This window comes from Eschrichtius robustus, chromosome 15 (assembly GCF_028021215.1).
Source record: "Eschrichtius robustus isolate mEscRob2 chromosome 15, mEscRob2.pri, whole genome shotgun sequence".
Lineage (NCBI taxonomy): Eukaryota > Metazoa > Chordata > Mammalia > Artiodactyla > Eschrichtiidae > Eschrichtius > Eschrichtius robustus.
The window spans coordinates 19,348,836-19,373,874 of NC_090838.1; the positions used below are offsets into that span (position 1 = coordinate 19,348,836).

Here is a 25,039-nt window from a genome sequence, read left to right on the forward strand (position 1 = left end):
TGTTACTGAGCGATGATAACCTAAGTACTCATAATCATAGGTAAGTGTCCAGAAGCTAGGAGGAATGCTGATATCAATGCAATTCAGTTTGTGTTGTCAGAGTTAATGTTCTTGTCTATTTCTATATATGTCAGTCCTTCTTAATTTAAGAATAAATAGATAAAACTATTGTATTTTACTTTAAATTTTTATTTGGGGAAAATTTTTTAACCTATAAAAGAATAGAGACTAGGAAACGATGTATACCCACCACATATAAACCACGTATTTGCAGTTTTGTTCAAATAAAAGTAGTAAGATGATTAATGATAAAATTGATTTGTCTCTAATTCTTTCAATCTGTTTTTAATGATTATGCATATATAAGTATCTGTGAACAATATAGAATGTTTATTAAATTTATATATTATATAATACTATGTGTATTTTTCTACAGTATACTTTTCAGCATGGATCTTTAGACATAAAGATAAATAGATTTATTCAGTTCTGTTAACTTTTGATAAGTATTGTATTACACGAATATACCGTATTTGAGAAATCTGTTTCCCTACAGATAGACATTTCCTATGGGTAAACAACCATTCTGTTACAAATTTTCATTCTGAACAGCCAGTAGTATTACAGTGAACATGAACATCCTCGTACACACCTCCTGTTTTAGGAAGAGTTTCTTTAGGATCTGTGTACATTTTTATGTTAACTGGGTAATTATCACATTGTTCTTTAAATGATAAGCATTGAGAGTTCCCTTTTTCTTGCATTCTCCGCACTTTAACTTTTTGCCAACCTGATGGGTGTGGGGTTATAATTTTAAGTACGTTATAAGAATCAAGACTTTATCAGATTTCTAATTATAATTTATTTGAACTCTGGTGTAGTATGCCTGCTTAATTTACAACAAACTTATTTGAAAATTCAGATTTTCTATTTTAAGGAATTATTATTTAGAACATCTAATAATTTCAAATGCAGCTAGTATATGTACTGTCTGCTTCTTTTTGATATCGAGTATTTATTTGAAATATTCAATGTATATACATCATTGAGGGAATACATCTGTGATAGCAGTCATTCTCTTTATGTTTTTTAGCCAGAATTGTTTTCTGCACCTTGGTATTTTGTAATATTTGTTTTTTAGATACAATTTTAAATTGTTTTCTAAATCTGGTTTTATATTCTGGATAAAAACAGGAATCTCTGCAAATATGTAAATATTAAATACTTGATCAGAGAAGGAAATATGGTGGTAGAAAGTACAGTAACTGGATTTCCTTTGTGTAACAGCACTGAAAAGAGGCGCAGGGAGCAAGAAAATAAATATTTAGAAGAGCTAGCTGAGTTATTGTCTGCCAACATCAGTGACATTGACAGCTTGAGTGTAAAACCAGACAAATGCAAGATATTGAAGAAGACAGTCGATCAGATACAGCTAATGAAGAGAATGGAACAAGGTAAAAAAATGAACAAAAAAACCCCTGTGACTGTGTGCTTTGTTATTAAGACATTTATAATATGTGATTTTATTTTTTATCATGAAGAAATTGCATTCAATTTTGTAATTTTATTAAAGGAACATTTTTGTTTAGATGCTATTTATTTTAGAATGTGAATCTGAGACCCTTCTTTTACAACAAAGTGGCTTATTATTTTGAGAACTGGTTGCCTTGAAAGGTTATGAGACCCAGTATCATAGCGGATTAAGTCAGGAGATACAAGTTGTGGTATCAGACCTGAGGCTCTGGCATAGGGTTGAAAGACAGCAACTCAGAGGTAGGAAAGTCCCTCCATCTGAGTTATAAGTTTATCTCTACCTGGGCTCTGGGTGGGGGAAACAGCCTTCTCTGAGAAAACCCTGATTTATTTTTATGGTTCATATTTATACTATTCATATTTACTGGGGACCCAACACCACACAACTCCTGGGTTGCCTACCAGAAACAAAGGCAAAGCACTTTGAAGGAACATAACCACACCTCGCCCTGTCAGATTCCCAAAGAAAAAGTGCTTCTGAGGGAGATTTTATGCTATAAACTTATATAACATAGGAGGAAATAATCTACAGTGAGTAAGAACACAAATAACAAACAGAAGGAATAGACCCCAAAGAACTTCAGATTAATAGCAGCAATGTTAAAAAGACTATGAACAAATAGTATGTTTTAAATGGTTGAGGTGATAGGCTTTTAAGATTTTAGGAGCTGGATAGTCTAGTGACAACTGATTTAGCAGACAGGAAAAACAGGTATTGTAGGTCTGCAGAGGGGATAGCCAACAAGAGGCTGTATGGCACCTTCCCTGCTCAATCTGGAAACTCTGACAGCCTGGCTCATACTCCCTCAGCTGAAAATGGGAGGATTCCTCTGGGGCAATTGAGCAGTCCAAAGGGAAAGATACACAGACACTGACAGTTGGAATTGATCCCCCAAGTGAAAAAATCAGCTCCTTGCTCTGTCCCCACACTTCACACAACTGCCAGTCAGGATTTTAGTACCTCACTCTTTAATATGAATAAAAATCCAGATATTTGAAGAAAGTCTTTTTATAAAAGAGAATAAATCAAGCAAACGAACAGAATAAAGGGAACTCAGAGGAAGCAGAGACAATGCAGGGAGCAAAAGAAAATGTAAAGCCATCAAACAGTCCCTCAGAGACAAAAAGGAGGATATTTCATCTATGAAACAAGAATAAGATGCTATAAAATGAAACATTGGAACTTAAAATCAGGATAGCTGAAAAAAACTTTACCTCATTACCTTATTTTCTCATACTCTCTGCCCCAAGCATTCCAGGAACACTCTGCCTCAGGTGTTTGCACTTGCTGTTCTCTCTGTCTGGAATTCTCTTCCCTGGATATACACAAGGCTCACTCCTGCATCCCTTTTATGTGTTGGTTCAAATATTTTTTCTCAATGAACTTGTCCCTCACTAACCTATCTAAGACACACATACACACACACACACACACACACACCTCTCTACATCTTCCTTGATTTATTTTCCCCACAGTATTTTTTACATCTAACATATTACACATTGTATTTGTTTATTGCCTGCCTACCCCCACTAGAGCTTCATGAGGGCAAGGATTTTTGTTTGTTCACCATTGTATCCTTAATACCTGTAGCAGTTCCTGGGTACATAGTAGACTTTCAATGAATATTTGTTGAATAAAAAGATAAAGCGTTGAAAGATAATTTGAAGAAATCCCATAGAAAGTAAAATAAAAAGACAAGTAAAGGAAAACAAGAGAAAGATAGAAATGTGTAGGATTAGTTCAGGAGGTATAACACATCATTAGTCCCAGAAAAAAAAAAAAAAAAACCAGACCAAATAGAAGGGAAGAAATTATAAGAAATAATGCAGAGAAACAAAAACCAAAAAATTCTCAGAATTAGGAGATATGGGTTCCCAGATGGAAAGCACCCATGTAGTGCACAGCACAATGAATAAAAAAGAAAGAAAAAAAACCTCACACCAATGCACAATTTCTAGGCACCAGAAAGAAAAAAACAAGAGAGAGGAAAAAACAGACACATACTAGATTACTTTCAGGAGGGTCCGGATTTCTAAATAGGAACACTGAAAATGAGTATCCTGGACCTAGTGTTCTGTGTTCATCCAAATGAAGTATGAGTGCAAAATAAAGACATTTTCAGACACCTGAAGCCTCAAGAATGTTATCTGCTGTGTACTTTTTTTCAGAAATATCTATCAAGACCAAGGTAGTAAACCAAGAAAGAAAAACATAGGATCTTAGCCCAGGGAAACCATGAAATCTTAACAAAAGAAAGGTAGAAGGAGACCCAGGGTTACAGTTGAGCAGCAGACTAAAGAAGTAGCCAGTCCCAGTGGGAGCAGGTGGATAGAGGACTCTAGGAGGAATATTTCCATGGGGAAAAAAATGGAACACATAGAGTGTATGATGACTGACCAAACTGAGAGGACTTTTTTAGTCTGGAGGAGAGTTTAGAGATGAATCAAACTTCACAGAAAAACTAAAACATGAAATATGAGAATTGTAAATTATAGCACATACCTTGACTCATTTGTGAACTATATTTATATGGCCATAGTAACATATATACTAAATACTGACTGCTCTAAAAATTATTGTAACTATACTGGGAGGATGGGAAGAGGGGATATGTATGTGTGTCTAGATGGTTGATGTAAGTAAGTTAAATTCTTACCTTTTATGATGGCACGTTAATAGATTATGTCTAACATGGGCACAGTCAGGATATAGCAAATAAGCATGTTATTGAGAAATGTGGAATGTATTAGTTAGGATACAGGCAAGGCTACTGTAGCAAGAGACCCAAAGTACAGTGGCTTTAACAAGGTAGTCTAGGTGTGTGTCAGAGGTTCAGATTCCTTCCATCTGTTTTGCTGTGCCATTCCTAGGGTATTGCCCTTACCCATGTGGTCAAACATGGCTCACCTGTACGTGTTCCTGATGACAGGAAAGGGAAAGAAGAAAACAGGAAGGCATGCTTCTGTCCCTTTAAGGACAAGACTCTGTCCTTGCGTGTCTCATCTGTTCACATGCCTTAGGCCAGTCATATAGCCACTCCTGCCTTGGGTTTTGCCTAAAATTTTGTTTGCTGTGCTTTTCATGCATAGTTACTTAATGTACTTGGACTTGATGGTTTATGTTTTTTTGGAACTGTTTAAGAAACAAAACCTGTCTTAATGTTAGAAACACATGAAATGATGAAGGAAGTACATCTTAGAACTAAATGAGAAACTCCTATACCATAGTAATTTAAAAATAAATAACCCAATTAATTAATGGGCAAAGGCTCTGGATAGACATTTCTCTAAAGAAAATACACAAATGACCAATAAGCACATGAAAAACATACTCAATATTATTAGCCATCAGAAAAATACAAATCAAAACCACAATGAGAGACCACTTTACACTTGCTAGGGTGGCTACAATCAAAAAGACAGATAGTAACAAGTGTTGGTAAGGATGGGAGAAATTGTAACCCTCATACAGTGCTGGTGAGAGTGTAAAATTGTGCATCCACTTCGGAAAACAGCCCAGTAGTTTCTCAAAATATTAAAGATAAAGTTATCATGTGGCCCAGCAAGTCCACTTGCAGGCATATACCCAAGAGAAATGAAAAGTTGTACACAAATGTTCATAACATCATTATTCATAAATAGCCAATAAGTGGAAGCAAAAGTATATCTATCAACTGATCAATGGGTAAATAAAATGAGGTATACCTATACACTGGAATATTATTTAGCAATAAAAAAGAGTGAAGTACTGATAAATGCTTCAACATAGATGAATCTTGAAAACATTACACTAAGCAAAAGAAGCCAGTCACAAAGGACCACATATTATATGATTCCATTTATATAAAATGTCAAAAATAGGCAAATCTATAGAGACAGAAAGTAGATTGGTGGTTGCCTTGGGCTTGGGAGTGTTGGGAAGATGAGGAATGACTGCTAAAGGGTATGGGGTTTCTTTTTGGGTTGATGAAAGTGTTCTAAAATTTATTGTGATGGTGGCTGCACAACTCTGTGAATACACTAAAAACCACTGAATTGTATGTTTTAAATCCATGAATGGTATGCTGTGTGAATTGTAGCTCAGTAAAGCTGTTATTATAAATACTATATGAGATAACATTTTACACCCATTAGGTTCGCAAAAATTAAAAGCTGTGCTGATATCAAGTGTCAGCATACAGAAAAACAATAACCCTTGTATGTTACTGGTGGTACAACCTCTTTGGAGAGTAATTTGTCGAACTTAGTAATGTTGAAAATACACAGACCCTGTGATCCAGCAATTTCACTTCTAATATTTACCCTAAGAAACTGTCACAAATGTGCAAAAGAGGAAATACTGAACATAGTTTATTACAGCATTGTAAGAAGTCAAAAGGTCTAACAGTAGGGGACTAGGAAATCAACTGTGGGTTATTCATATACTATATAGCAGTTCAAATGAGTGTATGAAATTTATATGTATCAGTATAGTTAAATCTCGAACATAATATTGAGTGGAAAAAGTTGAAAAAGTCTATATATTTTTATGTAAACATTAAAACACGAAACAATAATATATTTGTAAAAATCATGCATATGTAGTTGAAGTATAAAAACATTCTTAGAAATGTTTATGCTGAACTCAGAACACTGGTTACTTCTGAAAACGGACAGAGGAGGAATAGTGGTAGAGCTGTAGCTCTATTTGTAGCATTTTATTTATTTAAAAAGGAAAGACTGGAAGCAAATAATGTTAACATCTGTGAAAAATGAATGGTGGCTGTGTGACTGTATGCTATGCCACTTTCTGTGTTTTTTGTAATATTTGAAATATTTCATATTTTAAAGTGAAAAAAATGAATCTCTATATTCAATAATACTGTATTTGCTTTTTGGTGAGCTAATTAGTCTGACAGATTGGAAACTTTTATATAAGTATGCTGCTGCTTTAAGATGATGGATGGATTTTTCAACATCACCACACAAAAGAATTCTAAATCGTTTAGCAGTTGCAGTTTTATCAATCAGATCATCATGACATGAAGGTGAAAAGTTAGGTATTTCAACGCAGGCTCACAGAATCGTACCTTCACTCTCTCTTCAATGGCAGTTGATCAAATCAGAGAAGGAGAAAGATGGAGGAAATAATTATTCTTTTACAATTTACTTATTTCTTAAAAATTTTTGATGTAGACTTTTTTTTAAAAGGCTGTATATTTTTATATTTTTTCCATTTGTTGGAACACTGGACTTGGTCAGAATTCAAATCCTCCTGCTGCCATTTATTAGTTATATGATTTGAGACACATTATTTAACCTTTGTGAACCTCAATTTCATTATCCATAAAATGAGTATAATTAAGATTTAATGTGAAAGTGCCTAGATAATGAATAAATATTATTTGAATCTGAAATTAGGTGAATTCATGTCTTAATAAACTTGCCATTATGGAAATGAGCTCTTTTTGGATGTGACTTGTTTGCTGCTTTGTTACAGAGAAATCAACAACTGATGATGAAGTACAGAAGTCAGACATCTCGTCGAGTAGTCAAGGAGTGATAGAAAAGGAATCCTTGGGACCTCTTCTTTTGGAGGTAGCTGTTCTCATTGACTCAGAAAGTGATCAGAATCTTTTTTCTACCCAATTTGGTTTTTTTCTTTATCTTCTTTTATGTTTTAACATCCAATTAATAAATTGTAAAACAGAGTAAAGTTTTAAGGAACTTTTAATAATTATTTTATTTTAGAAACTATTTTGACCATTGTTACTATTTCAAAATTAAATGTGAATAATGAACATGAGAAATTTTCATAAAGATGCTACCAGAAAACTACTAGAGCTAATCGATAAATTTGGTAAAGTGAGCAGGATACAAAATTAATGCAAAGAAATCTCTTGCATTCCTGTACACTAATGATGAAAAATCTGAAAGAGAAATTAAGGAAACACTCCCATTTACCATTGCAACAAAAAGAATAAAATACCTAGGAATAAACCTACCTAAGGAGACAAAAGACCTGTATGCAGAAAACTATAAGACACTGATGAAAGAAATTTTAGGTGATACAAACAGATGGAGAGATATACCATGTTCTTGGATTGGAAGAATCAACATTGTGAAAATGACTCTACTACCCAAAGCAATCTACAGATTCAATGCAATCCCTATCAAACTACCAATGGCATTTTTCACAGAACTAGAACAAAAAATTTCACAATTTGTATGGAAATACAAAAGACCCCGAATAGCCAAAGCCATCTTGAGAAAGAAAAACGGAGCTGGAGGAATCAGGCTCCCGGACTTCAGACTATACTACAAAGCTACAGTAATCAAGACGGTATGGTACTGGCACAAAAACAGAAATATAGATCAATGGAACAGGATAGAAAGCCCAGAGATAAACCCACGCACATATGGTCACCTTATCTTTGATAAACGAGGCAAGAATATACAATGGAGAAAAGACAGCCTCTTCAATAAGTGGTGCTGGGAAAACTGGACAGCTTCATGTAAAAGACTGAAATTAGAACACTCCCTAACACCATACACAAAAATAAACTCAAAATGAATTAAAGACCTAAATGTAAGGCCAGACACCATCAAACTCTTAGAGGAAAACATAGGCAGAAAACTCTTTGACATAAATTGCAGCAAGATCTTTTTTGACCCACCTCCTAGAGAAAGGGAAATAAAAACAAAAATAAACAAATGGGACCTAATGAAACTTAAAAGCTTTTGCACAGCAAAGGAAAACATAAACAAGACGAAAAGACAACCCTCAGAATGGGAGAAAATATTTGCAAATGAAGCAACTGACAAAGGATTAATTTCCAAAATTTACAAGCAGCTCATGCAGTTCAGTATCAAGAAAACAAACAACCCGATCCAAAAATGGGCAGAAGACCTAAATAGACATTTCTCCAAAGAAGATATACAGATTGCCAACAAACACACGAAGGGATGTTCAACATCACTAATATTAGAGAAATGCAAATCAAAACTACAATGAGGTATCACCTCACACCAGTTAGAATGGGCATCATCAGAAAATCTACAAACAACAAATGCTGGGGAGGGTGTGGAGAAAAGGGAACCCTCTTGCACTGTTGATGGGAATGTAAATTGATACAGCCACTATGGAGAACAGTATGGAGGTTCCTTAAAAAACTAAAAATAGAATTACCACATGACCCACCAATCCCACTACTGGGTATATACCCAAAGAAAACCATAATTCATAAAGACACATGCACCCCAATGTTCACTGCAGCACTATTTACAATAGGCAGGACATGGAAGCAACCTAAATGCCCAGAGACAGACAAATGGATAAAGAAGATGTGGTACATATATACAATGCAATATTACTCAGCCATAAAAAGGAATGAAATTGAGTTATTTGTAGTGAGGTGGATGGACCTAGAGTCTGTCATACAGAGTGAAGTAAGTCAGAAAGAGAAAAACAAATACCGTATGCTAACACATATATATGGAATCTAAAAAAAAAAAAAAATGGTTCTGAAGAACCTAGGGGCAGGACAGGAATAAAGACTCAGACATGGAGAATGGACTTGAGGAAATGGGGAGGGGGAAGGATAAGCTGGGATGAAGTGAGAGTGGCATTGACATATGTACGGTACCAAATGTAAAATAGATAGCTAGTGGGAAGCAGCCGCATAGCACAGAGAGATCAGCTTGGTGCTTTGTGACCACCTAGAGGGGTGGGATAGGGAGGATGGGAGGGAGACGCAAGAGGGAGGAGATACGGGGATATATGTATATGTATAGCTGATTCACTTTGTTATAAAGCAGAAACTAGCACACCGTTGTAAAGCAATTATACTCTAATAAAGATGTTAAAAAAGAAAAAGAAATTTTGATAAAGGCATTCTAATGGTCAGATGGAAAACTGAAGACAACTGTCTGGCTTTGCTACTTCTTTATTATAGTTAGGACTAGTTGGGAAAATAAAACTTTTAGAATTATTTAGTTAGTGCTAATTTCTACTGTAGAATTTCACTTTTGAGTAAGGGATGCCTCAGTTTATTACAGTAGGTGTTTTCCTGACCAAAATTTTTTAACTATTTATGTAGACATTGGAAGAGAACTTACTATTTTAACAACTCTGTCAAATTTTTTAAAATGAAGAACTTTTAATCTTGAATTACTTTGTAATTACTGTGTAATTTTCACCTGTTTTTTTCCTATCTAATCTTTCCTCCCTCTGTTCTCGAAACAGATGTTTTGTTTCCAAGCAGGCTCATCACCTTAAGTACTCCTTCTTCATACATGAATGTTTAAAAACACATACATGTGTGTATATATACACACTCATTCCCCACAAATTAGGCTTTTCCATCTCTAGGCCTAATTTTATTTTTTTGTATATGTATGTTTATTATATACATGCATATACTTAAATATAAATATGTGTATTTAAATCATACATGTATTTTAAAATAAATATCTATATAAATAAAATAAATTCTCCTTTCCTGTCCTACCTCAAGGCCCTTCTTTCTGGTGAAGTCTTCCTAACACTCAAACTTGTATTAGGTCTCTTGATTTTCTAACTCCTTTATACATTTTTTTCCTACTACCCTAACTATTCTTCTGTTTTTGTATGAACCATAATTCCCTCTACCAACACCGCTAACGTGAGAACATTCTCAAAATTTAGTGCTTGGTTTTTTAGCCCAAGTAATATCATTTGCTTCATCTTTTATCTCTTTAGAGATGACTCTCAAATATGTACTTCTTGCTTTAACCTCTTTCCGAACTCTATTCCTGTACTTTTAACAGGCTGCTAAATATTTTTGACTCTCCTGTTAGCAAGTTCCCCCTCAAAACCTAAATTCCTTTTTCCCCTCCAAGTTATACAAGCGCTTTGTTACTTTAGGCTGTTGGTTTTAATGATTTTTATTAGGGGAATGAGCACATATTTTATAGTGTTGTAAAATATAAAAAACATTGGCCATTGAAGCTGGATAGAAACTACTCTCTGGGTGAGTGTATAACATATAACTGGGAGAGGGGAAAGCCACCACATGTGATGGACTCTGATGTTTTTATTCTTTTCACAACCCATTAAATTGATTGCACGACACATGACTGCCTTTTGGAAATAGTGTTAAAATAAGTATAGTAAAAATGTTAATGGTAGAATCTGTGTGGTGGATATACAGATGTTCACTACAAAATTATTTCAACTTTGCTATATTTTAAATTTTTTAATATAAGCCATTAGTGGAAAATAAGTTAAAGAAAGAAAAGTACTTTAGGCTCATTTCCCGCTATCCCATCTCTTCCCCGGCCTTGGTTCCTGTCCCCATCCTGCTACTTGGTTACACTTGGGCCCTTCCCATCCTAGGATGAGACCTGACCCATCCTAGCACTTATTGCTTATCTCCTCTACTCTGCAGGATATCAGTAGACTAGTATCTTCATATCTTCTAGTTTTTCTGTGGCGGTTCTGTCTGCCTTCTCAGTGTCCCTAAGTGTAAAACTGGCCTAAGAACTTTATATCTCCTTTCAATTCATTAAGTATTTATGAAATGTATTTTCTGCATATAATGCCATTTGAGATACTGAAAAAGTATAAGGTATAGAGGTCCTTGAGATTTGTGGAGTTCCTGTAGAGAAGTGGTAGTCATTTAAATCCCAGTTTTACCACAGGTTCTTCAGAAACCACAGAGATCAACAAGGAGAGCAAATAGATGATCCACAAACTGAAAACAGCACAACTGGAGCCAGAGAATACTACTACTGCTTTAATTTACATTGACATTTGTTATTTCTGTGTAAGAAAAATCTATAACACTTGAAAACGACAGGAAAACATCCATTCAAAACTGCTCTAAGAAGAAAGCATTTTTTTTTAGATGATGAAATTATTACCCTGAAAACCACTATGAATCAAAGGAAAACTGTAACACAACATTACACGTGAATTACATGTCATTAGGCATTTTCATATATGAAAACACACATCAAATTAGAAGTTCCAAAAACTCAGAATAGAAATGTATTTACGTTCTTGACTTCAAGGAGCTAATGATATTTTTATTTATGAGCTATACAGATGTGAAACTGAGACTATAAAATACAATTACTTTTATAGACTTCAAAGTTGCCTTCATTGACAACCTTTTCTAACCCTTCTTCTGTATCTCCCAATCCTGCCTCATTGCCTTAAACTTTATGAAATCTAATCCAGGGCGGCTAAGAGAAGAAGTGGTAGAAAAGCCACCACGAGATTGTTTATTGACTTATCCAGGCTGCAGTCTAGAGCTGCACTGTTCAGTAAGATAGTTACACATGGCTATTCAAAGTTAAATACAATGAAAAATTCAGACATTTTTGCTGAATGTCTGGTGAGAAAAATTCTCACCAGCCACATTTAAAATGCTCCATACCCACATGTGGTTAGTAGCTACTGTATCGGACAACACAGAAAGAGAACATTTCCATCATTGCAGAAAGTTCTATTTGACATCAGTCTAGAGGGGCCTGCTCAGGTGGAAGATCTGCACATCTAGAAGGTGACCAAATATCCACCATATTGTGAGAAATTCTCACCATACAATTTTCAATATATTTCCCCCTCCTTTTTCTTAAACATAAAAAGGTAGCACGAGTTAAGAATAAAGGTATTGGAGGTAATTTCCTCACACTTAAAGAGAGAGTGGTGGGACTTCCTTGGCGGTCCAGTGGTTGAGATGCTGCGCTTCCAGTGCATGGGGCGCAGGTTCGATCCCTGGTCAGGGAACTAAGAATCCCACATGCCGTGCGGTGTGGCCAAAACAAAAACAAAAACAAAAGAGAGAGTGGTATTAGAATTTATAGACTTTTTTTTTTTTTTTAAAGCTCCTCATTCTCCAGTGTTCTTTGCTGTCTAAGTTTCTCTACCTCCTATTCAGAGCTCTGCATTATCTGACTCTAACACTGCTTATTTCCTATTGCTCCACAAGAAAATTCTGCTTTAGTCACAGAAGTCTCCCTATACCTTGCATGTGCGTTCAGGCCTCCTTACCTCATGTTATACCATTCCTTACGTTGCTTTGTGGCTCTTGACACTGTTGACCACCCACTTCCCTCTTCCTTAAAACTCCTCATGAGCCTCTTTTATAAAACTATCTCTTTGCCTCTCTGGCTGCTCCTTAGCCTTTTCCTCAGATTTCTGTTTCTTTACCTGCCTCTTAAATGTTAGCATCCCCCAAGGTTCTGGCCTTGGCTCTTTTCCTTTTGTTTTTTATTCTGTGCACATTTCCTGGACAGTTTTATCAACATCTATGTCTCTGTCTATATGATGTGTTCATGTGTGTGTGTGTGTGTGTGTGAGTGTGTAAAATACCAATTAGGGTTTTCTGATTTGAAGCAACAGACACCAATTCTGACTAAGTTAAGCAAATGTGAATTTATTGGGATGCTATTTGGATACCACAGAACTGTGCTTAGAAATAAGGTGAAACCAAGGCATCTTATGGAGGCTAGAAAGCAGAAACTGTATGAATGGTCTCTTCAAAAGACCCATCTGGACAGTGCCCGGCTGCCAGAATGAATGTGTTCCAGCCATGTTCGTTCTTTTTGTAATTCTCAAGGCTCACATTTAGGGAGGAAGTTTCCCAATGGCCTGATTAAGAATCCCACGAGACTTTATTAAATGGGGAAGAAGTAACTCCTCAAAGGAAATCGGGTATTCTGTGGAAGGGGAAAAGATGATTGTAGTTAAACAAAAACTAAATGATACTGTATGTACCTGTAAGTCAAAAATGTCTGTCTTTAGCCCATATCTCTTTTCACAGCTTCCCTTTCATCATATCCTGTTGCCTTTTGAACATCTCTACCAGAAAGTTCCTCAGTCATTTCAAATATAACATTCCTAAAACTAAATTTATAATTGATCCCTTTATCTCCTGTTTGAAAAAAGAAGGAGCGTCAAAAAATTAAAAACTAGATTTTTTTCCCGCTTGAATCCCCTTTGTTAGGGAAAGGCACTTATCTACCAGAACCCTGAAGTCATTAATGAAGGATCACCCCAAGTGCTTGTTCCCACAGCTGCTAGAGATCACCAAATGCTGTTTGTTCTGCCTCTGTAGAGTTCTCTTCCATCACTTCCACTGCCGTTGCCTTGATTTGGGCTCGCATTTGAACTGGAGTATCACAATAGCATTGCAGTTTGTCTGCTTGCTTCCAGTGCACATGCCACACCCCCTGCCAGAAGAATCTTTGTTAAAGCAGATCGTGTCAGTCTCCTGCTTAAAAACATTGCCTTCGAGATGATCCCCGTGGCCTTTTTTTCTTTCTTTTTTTTTTTTTTGGCTTTTCCTTGAAGCTTTTTCAAAAAAACTTTTTATTGTTAAATATAACACAAATATGACAAGTACGTACAAGGTGATTTCTTCTTTCTTTTTTTAAACCTCTGAGCTGTTTCCTCTGTTTTGAATGTTCTTTCCACCCCTCGCCCACCCGAGTTACTGCTGTGTCCTTCAAGCCTCAGCTCAGGTGTCATGTGGCCTCCTCCCAGGAAACCTTACCCACAACAGTCATCCCTTTGCCCATTTGGGTGCTTCACTCTGTGCCTAACCTTTATGAATTCCTCCATTGTACTACAATGTGACTACACGTACTTGTTTTTTTCCCTTCAGAGACTATAAAATTGTTGAGAATATGTGTTTTATTCCCAGAACTTTGTCCAGTGACTGACACTTAGGTGTTAACTTAGTGAAGCTTGTGTAGTCATTTACAGTGAGGGCCCTGTGAGAAGCCCTGGCCAGTGTGAACCCTGCATTGACACCCAGCGTGGTCCTCTTCAAAGACTGATATCCTGGGTAGAGAGAAAAACCCCTCCAGCTGATGATGCTGTACAGAATGGAGTGGCATTTGTTATCATCTCCTGTGTGTAGCTCAGTGTCAGCCCAGCTGTCAGGACTTGGAGAAACAGGAAGATTCCTTCCTAGGAGCACACTTGGAAGTTAATTATATGCACAACATATGAGGGAAACTTGTAGGATAAGAACAAGTATTAGCAGGTTATATTAATCAGACACACTTTTAGAAATTAAAGATGTTTGTATATTCATAGGAGTAGTCTCAAAGGATTCCTTGAAATGTTACCAATCTCTTGGGGGTGGGATTTTGGCAGATCTTATACTATCTACTTAATTTTCATACATAAAAAAAGTTTTAAGTTATATTTCATTTATAATTAAAAAAAACAAAACATACGCCTTTCTAGCACAGGACAGGCTGTCTGTATCTCAGGAGAAGTTCAGCAGGACCTCTCTGCAACTGTGGGGCAGCCTCTGTTATCCTGCTTTCCAAGCCAACCTTTTCTGGAGAAGCTCAAAAGAAATATGATGCCCAGACTTCTCAGAGGAAACGATGAGTCCATGTAACCAAGGCCAAACAGAGACCTGGTGAAAGTTCTGTACTCCCTGTAAGGCTGACCAGCTGCATATTCCAGAAGCCAGCTACTAGAATAACTTCCCAGCTTGGCAGTGAGGTCAGGTGCAGTCAATGGGAGAACTTGGAGAAGTCCCAGAAAGTCTGTGGAAACAGGAGACTGCAGCGACTCCAGGCCTACTGCAAAGGAAGTTTAAATCCTTTGGATTTCACAAATGCCTTAAAAATAATTGCACCGAGTAGTCCAGGTGAATCCCTGGGCCTTGCTGGTGCTCGAGGTCTGCAGCACCAGCCCTGTGCCCACTGCTGGACAGTCTTCAGATTGGGCAGAGATGATCCCAGGAGTGGGTCTCAATCTCTCCCAGCCCCTCGGCAGACAGTGGATAACTTCCAGACATAGAGACAGACATGGAGAGTGAAAAAAGCAAGGGAGGGCTTCCCTGGTGGCACAGTGGTTAAGAATCCACCTGCCAATGCAGGGGACACGGGTTCGAGCCCTGGTCCGGGAAGATCCCACATGCCGTGGAGCAACTAAGCCTGTGCACCACAACTACTGAGCCTGCGCTCTAGAGCCCGTGAGCCACAACTACTGAAGCCCACATGCCTAGAGCCCGTGTTCCGCAACAAGAGAAGCCACCGCAATGAGACGTACGCGCACTACAACGAAGAGTAGCCCCCGCTCGCTGCAACTAGAGAAAGCCCGTGCGCAGCAATGAAGACCCAAGGCAGCCAAAAATAAATAAAATAATATCAATAAATTTATAAAAAAAAAAAAAAGCAAGGGAAACTGTGGCTTTGAAGATAGACAGTGTCACTAGGGAGGCAGAGAGCAAGGAGCTAAAAAGGACACCCTGAAAACTAGATGGAAAATAGAAGAAGGTAGTGCTTTAGAAGCTGGATGGTGTGGCCCTTGGAAGTGGTTCACCATGAAATGGCCAAGTTTTTTTACTTGCCTGTGTTTTGATATCACTCCTGTTTCTTGCTCTGAACTATGATACTTTGTTATACCCAAACTGTTCTTTATTAAACTCTTTTAAGAGACCAAAAAGAAAAAAGAAAGTTAAATTGTATTTACACTGATTCAATTAATAGCTAAGAACATTTTAAAGAATTTTTAGATCTTCTTTTTAAAAAATATGTCTGTATTTCAGTTATCTCTATTTTAATATAAACTGCCAGACAAATATATATACATATATATATAGATCACCTGTTATGAAATTTATAGCTAATCTGACTTTAAGAAAACAATTAGATATGAGGGTGCTTTCCTGTGCTCATCTAAATCCAAAATAGTTTACCAAAGGGTTTATCTAGTGTTGAGGTTTTTAGATTATTAATCACATCCCTCTCCTCTTTGCATTATGAACTAAATGAAAAATAGTCACAACAGTCAGGTGGAATAAAAATAGTTTTATTTCTTTTTGTTCTTGTTAAAGAAAATATTAGCAGTATTTTTAATGAGAACAATGCTGTACTTCATTATTTTTTAAAATCTTGGTTGAATGCTTTGGGATGCAGTGATTTGAAAATGTAGTTTCAAGTTCAGTTTATTTTAATATTTGGCTTAAATTATCAGCTGTAAAAAACACCTCACAAAAATGAGGTAGATACAAATGGAAAAATATATCATTGGATGAGTTTACTAAGTCATGATACTCATTTTGAAATCCTATCTACCAATTATGCAAAGGTTTTTCTTCAAATTTCAACATTTTTTTTTTTTTTTTTTTGGCCACGCTGTGCAGCTTGCAGGATCTTAGTTCCCTGACCAGGGATTGAACCCCTGCCCCGGCAATGAAAGCACCGAGTCCTAACCACTGGACCTCCAGGGAATTCCCTGAATTCCATCTTTTTTGATCTCAAATAGTGATTCTCCAAATTAATCAAAAGGAGTTGAATTTTCCTTTTTTAAAACACAGGTTTTTAAAGCCCATTGAAACTCTTATTGGAAGAATTTTGCACAGGGAAAAGGTTTTGTTTCTAAATGTTTTACACTGAGAAGATAATTTTTATAAGTGGTGTACATCATTTTCAGCAACAAAATTATGACTGTGGTAACATTTCAAAACATCCATTTTCATGTGCTGTCTCTATAGCATAAGTGTCTTTTTGAAAGCAGTTTATTTTTTATTCATTGTTAAAATTTCATCTTTACCCTGAAGGAACAAAATTAGGTGTGTTTATTATTTGGAAAATACCTGCTTAGTAGGATATTATCATTAGCACCCAGCATCATAGAAAAGGTCAGCAAACTTGGGACACTTAACCTTTTGCAAAAACAAAAATGAGTAGCCCATCAACACTGCTGGATGGCTTAAGTCTTTTGCCACCAGTAACCAGCAAACCCCTGTATGATACAAAGGGTGGTTACGTCTTGTTACAAAATTGTATAAATGTTCTACTTTTTAAAGGTCTTGTTTTTATTGCTTGTATACATTCTATAGCAAGTAAACTGTAATATGTTGCGATAAACAGAAAGATAATAAATAAGGTACCGCTGTCAACCTCTGCATTCTGGATCTTCTCTCAGATTCCGTGGTTTGTGATATGTGACTAGACTGAGTGAGGCACCAGGGTGTCAGTATGTTAATTAAGCTTAATTTCTTCCTTATGTTTTAGATTATGCTATAAATAGAGATTGCGCCTTCTTTTCCCTGCCCCCCTGTGGATATTATGTCCCCTTGGGGCATGTACATCTTCTTTTGGAGGTCTCTGGCTCCATCACAGTGCATAGAAGGCCCTCTGTGATTTGGCTCCTGTCCACCTCTCCAGACTCACTGCCTGCCTGTGCCTTGTGCTCCTGCAGCTCCAAATGGCTTTTTTGTTCCATTATGTGCCATGTTCTCTCCTCTGCCTAGAATGTTCTTGCCTCATTCCTCCTCCCCTCTTCCACTATGCCTTTTATAACTCAGATCAGGGTCTGTAAGGAGCCTTTCTTTGCCCCCCACCTCGACCCCAAATAAGTATCCTTCTTTGTGCTCACAGAGTAGTCTGTGTATGGCTCTGATACTGCATTTCTCACTGGTATTTTATTATGCTTATGTCTCTTTCCCCACTGCAAGTTCCTTGAGGGTAGACACCAGGTCTTAACCTACAGTTTACAGATGTTTATGACTGACTGAATGGGTCAGTCATTTACTTCACATTTGCTGCCATAAAATTTCTTTCCAAGGAAGACGTTTGACATATTCATTGATGCCTACTTGAAACATGAGTGTACAGTCTGTTGAAAAATCCTGTTCCCTCCACAGAGAACATGCAATGTTAAATCTTCTATTCAGTCCCCCTTTTTTTAAGTTGGCATATATTTCCAATCTCTTTTTCAGTAGAGAAATGTATATGTGTATTTTTCTTCTCTTTTTTAACCATAACCTCTTAATCGTTTTTTTGGCTTTGCAGGCTTTGGATGGATTTTTCTTTGTTGTGAACTGTGAAGGGAGAATTGTATTTGTGTCAGAAAATGTGACCAGCTACTTGGGTTACAATCAGGAGGAATTAATGAATACCAGTGTCTACAGCATACTGCATGTGGGTGATCATGCGGAATTTGTGAAGAATCTGCTACCAAAATCGCTAGGTAAAAGGAATGTGTTTTTTAAAAGAATATGAACTCTCTATAGCTTCCCTTCACATAATATATATAATATATTATTATATTTATAATATATAGTATTATCCTAATATATATAATAACATACTAAAAATATTTTAAAATTTAATTTCAGCCTGAGATTAAATATGGAGGAGGAGTGTCATCAAATAGCTGATAGAGAGCATTCCTTTTATCCTCTTCCTCTAGATTATGCCACAATTACGTGACAGTGTTAGGAGGCAGAGCAGTTAGTTGCCTTGCCACAAGAAGCTTCTGCTTGGAATTCCCTTTGTTTTCAATTTTAATTATGTACAAGGAAGATACAAATGTATATAATGTATCCTACCACCTTGCTCAAAGAAAAGAAAAAAGGGAAGGAAGGAGGGAGGAAGGGAGGGAGAGAGGAAAGAGGTTAAGGAGGGAGGAAGGAATACCCTTCATATTACATACTTATTAAAATTAACATTTTTGGATGTGAGTGGTTTCAACTCAGTAGTTCTAACTAAGTATGGTTGGATGGGTTGTTCACTGCTAAAGGAGCCTAGCCGAGAGTATGGATGGGGCCTGATTTCCAGCTTGTGTTCTGTTCACTAAACCATGTGCCTAGTCTTTAGCCTGTATGTGCTCCAAAAGTTGGGGGAGAGTCTTGGCTAGAAATCCTATGTAACTAAACGAAACATGCAAATAAAATGTTATCCATAGCTCTTAATTTTCTATGTTGTTCACTCAATGAAGTGGAAGCCTATTACTTCTTGGAAAAGAGTAGCATGTGTTTATAGTAACTGGAAGCCTGAAACAATTGTTCCTCTTAAAATCGCTAGTTTGATACTTGAGTTACCAAGGGGTCTTAATGTGTTACAGAATTCTAGAGTGTAAGTGACTTTAGAGATAATACAGTGGATTGCTTTATTTTAAAGACAAGGCAAAGATTAAGTCATTAACCCAAAACTCACAGCTAGTTCAAAGACGAACCAAGACTCCTTACTCCAGTATAGGTTTGTTTCCATGATTTCCTCTAACAGTTATAGAGTGATGAGATAGTAAAAAGGAAGGAGGTTCAACGGCGAGTCTACGGTAAGAAAACTGTTGGGAGTGGGGAGAGAATAGCTGAAAAACCCCTCTGACTGCCACCATGGTTTGAATATAACATTGTAACTGGGAAATGGTGACCCGCCACACAGTGATTCTCACTTGAAATGTACAGTTATCTTCTCTATAACTGAATTCACTTTTCTTATACTGAATCAGGTAACATTTCTGTTTTAACAGTCATTTTTATGTAATGATTACCCACTGTATTCAAGGCATTGTAGCATGCAGACTGTGTAAATAAAATAAAGAGCAAGAAAAAATGATTTAAGAAACCAAGATTGGTCTCTGTCTATTCTAAATATTTTTTTTTGAGTCACAGGCTCATTTGAAAAACTTTGACTCCTCCAACCAAAAGTGTGCACACACACACAAGCCATCCTTAAGCATCCATGCCTACCAGGTTAAAACCCTTGCCTAACAACAGACCTGTGATTTTCAGTCATTTTTTTCATTGCCAGGGTATAACAGGAAACAAGTGGAAAAGCTCATTAATTAACTGCTGTAAAATTCTGAGCAAAAGAGCAATAAGCTATTAACTTTTTAAAGCTATTAATTTTTAATTTTGTTTTTATCTGTTTATAAAAGCTGTTAATGAATTAAGGTATTTGTAAGACCTTATCTTTGAAGGAGGAAATCCTATACAATTTCTTGAAAATTTTACATTTTTCTAATTGGTAAACATTTAGCTTTGCTAAGGAAGATAAGTATCCTATTCCCTCAGGATAATGTTGGATCTGAGGAAGTCTGTCTTTTAATCTGAGTAGCTAATTAAGCAGATGAGTAAAGGTATGTCTTTTGTATCTTCAGAGTTTGTACTTTTTCACCTTTTTCACAGGCATATAATCAATTTTTCTTTCACAGTAAATGGAGTTCCTTGGCCTCAAGAGGCAACACGACGAAATAGCCATACCTTTAACTGCAGGATGCTAATTCACCCTCCAGATGAGCCAGGCACCGAGAACCAGGAAGCTTGCCAGCGGTATGAAGTAATGCAGTGTTTCACTGTGTCACAGCCAAAATCAATTCAAGAGGATGGAGAAGGTAAAGACAAAGGGTGATTTTAAGGTGTTTGACTGCTTTTTCCAAGGTTTTAGGAACAGAGAGGAAGTTGATTATAAACTGCCTTCTTCAGATAGTATTTTTGGTTATTATATTATATATCATAGTGGCAATTCAGTTTGCTCTGTGTTTCTTAATACTTAAGAAAAAACTTGCTAGCATCTAGAATTACCCACTTAAAATGCCCCCAAATCCTCAGTTTTAAGCTGACATTCCCACTAAAATGTCAAATTCAAACCAACTTGCTGCCTAGAAATAAGAGCTGTAACTAACTGCTGCCAGTTGGAAATGTACCAGATGCAGCAGGCTGTTGAACAGCTCTGATTTTTAGAAGGTTTCAAGCTTAGAGTGTACGGAACACTGGAGAATAGAGTTAGCATTTTTGAGGCCATACAAGGTAATTTATAAGGAGAAAGCTTATGAACAGATGAAAACACAGCTGAAGCTCTAATATGAACAGGGTATGAACATGGTATTAGTTAAATTTGTTACAGTGGATGAGTTTTCCATGCAAGCTTAAACTGAGCTAAGTCAAGAACACCACAAATTGGAAATTGGAGTAAGGACTAGGGTAGGTAGCAGCCGAGAAGTCAGTCAGATGCAAAAAAGGCCGTGTATGTAGTGAGTCTCACCAGGGCATAGGCAACACAATCAACTGGGGACTTTTTACAAAATACACATGCAAGCCTGTCTTATATGACTGAAATTCTTATTTAGTTGTGTGATATTGCGTGTAACCTCTTAAAAAAATTTGGAAATGGGACTTGCAAAAAAAATTACAGATCCTAAAAACATAGAAGTCCTCTGTCAAGGGCAAAATAATGCTTCTTCAGAAACAGTTAAATGTTTTTTTCATATGATAAGTTATTATCTGCACAGTGGTTATAGGAATAGTCTTTGTAGCCATTAATGAATATAGGAAACGGACTAAAAAACTGTATTTTATAAACCACTATGTTGCTTAAATGTAGCCAAAACTACTTCTTCAAGTTGTTATCATCCAAGTACTTGAGATGCATCAGTCTCCTCTAGTTTATGTAAGAACATTCAATGGGAAGGGATAATTTATTCTAACTAGATCTCTATCTGGAGCTGCCAGTTTTTAGTTGCGAGCAATTTTATTTCTAATATTATACTATTAGATCAGAGTGACTCCAATATTGTGTCAGATCATATAACATGTACTGTTTTTATAAAAACCATTAATGGCAGGTGGTAGATGTGAACCGCTTTCTACACTCTTTCCTTCAATTTCCCCTTCTTGTTTTGGGCAGATTTCCAGTCATGTTTGATTTGTATTGCACGGAGATTACCTCGGCCTCCAGCTATTACGGGTGTAGAATCCTTTATGACCAAGCAAGATACTACAGGTACTAGCTGCAAAGTTCAGAATGTTCTATCAGTATTCATGATGTGACTATGCCCTTAAAACTAATTGTGTCCCTCTGTTCTCTGCTGTTCAGCTTCTGTTCACTAGTCCTGTACAGAAAACATTTCCAATGTGGTCTTGATACTGTGCATTTTAGATACTGTCATCATTGTTATGGCAGGGTGCTGGGGAGAACATTATTTTGTAATTATGCACATCTATATTCTGATTATAAATTATTTTTCATAATCTATGGAAAGAAATTTGGCAATGTAGATATTAATGTATTTATTTATAAACAGATACAAAGACGTGGTTTTAATATTGTGCATAAATGTATCTGGCTATTTCCTTTTTCCTTTATTCTTTGTCTTTAAATTTATTCAGCACATACTGATTGAATTCCTAGAAGTGCCTGCCACTATGTGTGATTGCTCAGGGTGTACCTGATTGAGCAAAAAGCAATGATGTAATTACAGATTTGTACTTTTTTGATGGAAAAGGTGTGAAATGGTATAAGGGAAGCTAATAGGGAGGTCCTATTTTAAAATTAGCTGGTTAACAGAAGGCCTGTCAAGCTGATATCGCGCCCCTAGGCCCCAAAGGATGAGGCTGTGCCAGCTGTGCAAAGTGTGGGTGTTGGAAGGGCGCGTTGGGCATGGGGCATGGTGCAGAATGGGTGCTCCTGACTGAGGAGGCAGAGCTGCAAAAAGCCCTAAGACAGAGGAGTATGTTAGAACTGGAAGAAGGGCAGTAGAGTCACAAAGGGAGTAATAGTGAGCATACCTGAAAATAAGCCCTTCTTTTTAAAGGCCTACTTCAGATTTGATTTTCAGCAAAAACAAATTGTTACTGTTCTTTATAATTTATAAAGTATTTCTCATATACTGTTTAATCTTTTTTGTTAATTTTTAAAATTTCTTAAATTTTTAAAATTTTTTGGCTGCACCATGCGGCATACAGGATCTCAGTTCCCTGACCAGGGATCAAACCCGTGCCCCCTGCAGTGGAAGTGCAGAGCCTTAACCACTGGACCACCAGGGAATTCCCCTATATTGTTTAATCTTATCTTCACTTTGTCATGTTAGGTTTTCATACTTTTACATCAGTCAGAATTGTATATGTATTACTTACCACTCTAGTCTTAAAATAGAGTTAGATACTACAGACAGATTTTTTAGCAGACCAAGATTTAAAAAATCATTTCGACTAAATTTTATTCTTTTTTTTTTTTAACTTTATTCTTTGTGAAAGTTTAGTTTTAACGTACTTTTTCACTTTACCATTGTTTACAAGATCCTGTTACAATATTTATTAATTTTTTAGTCCCAGAAATCTAATATTCCTGTACTGTGTGCTTTATTCTTGTGTTCTTAAAGATAAACTCCCAACTGCTCTTACTAAAGAGTAGGTGGGGAGGGCTTCCCTGGTGGCGCAGTGGTTGAGAATCTGCCTGCCAATGCAGGGGACACGGGTTTGGGCCCTGGTCTGGGAAGATCCCAAATGCCGCGGAGCAACTAAGCCTGTGAGCCACAACTACTGAGCCTGCGCGTCTGGAGCCTGTGCTCCGCAACAAGAGAGGCCGCGAGAGTGAGAGGCCCGCGCACCACGATGAAGAGTGGCCCCCGCTCGCCACAACTAGAGAAAGCCCTCGCACAGAAACGAAGACCCAACACAGCCAAAAATAAATAAATAAATAAAAATTTAAAAAAAAAAAAAAAAGAGTAGGTGGGGATAAATTAGGGCAGAAAATATTGGTTTGGCCAAAAAGTTTGTTCAGGTTTTCCATTACATCTTACAGAAAAACCCAAACGCACTTTTTGGCCAACCCAATAGAACACAACAAAGAGAATGTCTAGGAGCTTGATATCTAAGGGTAGTAATGATCAATTACTACCCTTACAGCATCTATTACAGTAATGATCAATTACTACCCTTACAGCAACAATTACAGCATCTAAGGGTAGTAATGATCAATTCCAATACCTTTATTCGTTCACTTTTTGAGTCTACCATGTACACGTTCCCTTCCACTTTCCACCAATGAACAACACTGGAAAAATTTAATAAACCCTTATTGAAAATCCAAAATATTATTGCATGAAGGAAAAATAGGGTCTATTAAAAAATATAGCTGGTCTTTTGTGTCAGTAAAACCAAACAGGGGTTTGAGAGATAGCAGAATAAAAGCCTGTTGGAAAGGGTGATGGCTAGGCCACAGAATAAATGTGGGAGACAAGGGAGGCCTAAAAATTATGAGGATAATTTAAGAACAGTATATTTCAGCTTTTCCTCATATTGCATTTCTAGAAATTGAATCCTAAATTAGATTGTTTTAAAGAAGACTGTATTTTTCCATAGGAACAGTGTTATAACTGGTAGTTTTGTTTCTGACCAAGGACCCAGCATTAAAATCTTAGATATACTTGATTTTAGAATAAACTTATAAAAATTAAAAAATTAAGCTCTGGCTCATAAAGTAATTATAAATCTAGAGGGAACCTCAGAGATTACAGAATCTAGCCTGTCCATTTTACAAATGAGGGAATGGTGACTTTTCTAAAACCAGGCAGCTAATTGCTGAGGGCAGACATCTTTAGGCCCTAATATAGAACTCTTTCTTTATATTGCATTGCCTTCCACCGACGCACTATTTAAAGGGCATCACTGTACTGCACACACTTCTTACACAAAAGATACCAGAGAAAATATAAAGAAAATAGAAAGATGCCAGAAAAATATGAAGTATTCTTTTTTTTTTAACATCTTTATTAGAGTATAATTGCTTTACAATGGTGTGTTAGTTTCTGCTTTATAACAAAGTGAATCAGTTATACATATACATATGTCCCCATATCTCTTCCCTCTTGCATCTCCCTCCCTCCCACCCTCCCTACCCCACCCCTCTAGGTGGTCACAAAGCACCGAGCTGATCTCCCGCCCGCTGCTATGCGGCTGCTTCCCTGAAGTATTCTTAAAATGTAAAATTAGCATCATAT

General features: G+C 36.7%; 1 protein-coding gene across 10 annotated transcripts in view; it reads left to right on the top strand.

The window, feature by feature from the left end:
* NCOA1 (nuclear receptor coactivator 1) overlaps positions 1-25,039 on the top strand; it is a 264,345-nt gene that overhangs the window by 163,408 nt on the left and 75,898 nt on the right. For all 10 annotated transcript variants that reach the window (XM_068564107.1, XM_068564108.1, XM_068564105.1 and 7 more), the window contains 5 exons: positions 1,288-1,454; positions 7,016-7,113; positions 18,328-18,505; positions 20,474-20,653; positions 21,946-22,041. In XM_068564107.1, coding sequence (XP_068420208.1) covers positions 1,288-1,454; positions 7,016-7,113; positions 18,328-18,505; positions 20,474-20,653; positions 21,946-22,041 — 719 coding nt within the window. The remainder of the gene's footprint in view (positions 1-1,287; positions 1,455-7,015; positions 7,114-18,327; positions 18,506-20,473; positions 20,654-21,945; positions 22,042-25,039) is intronic.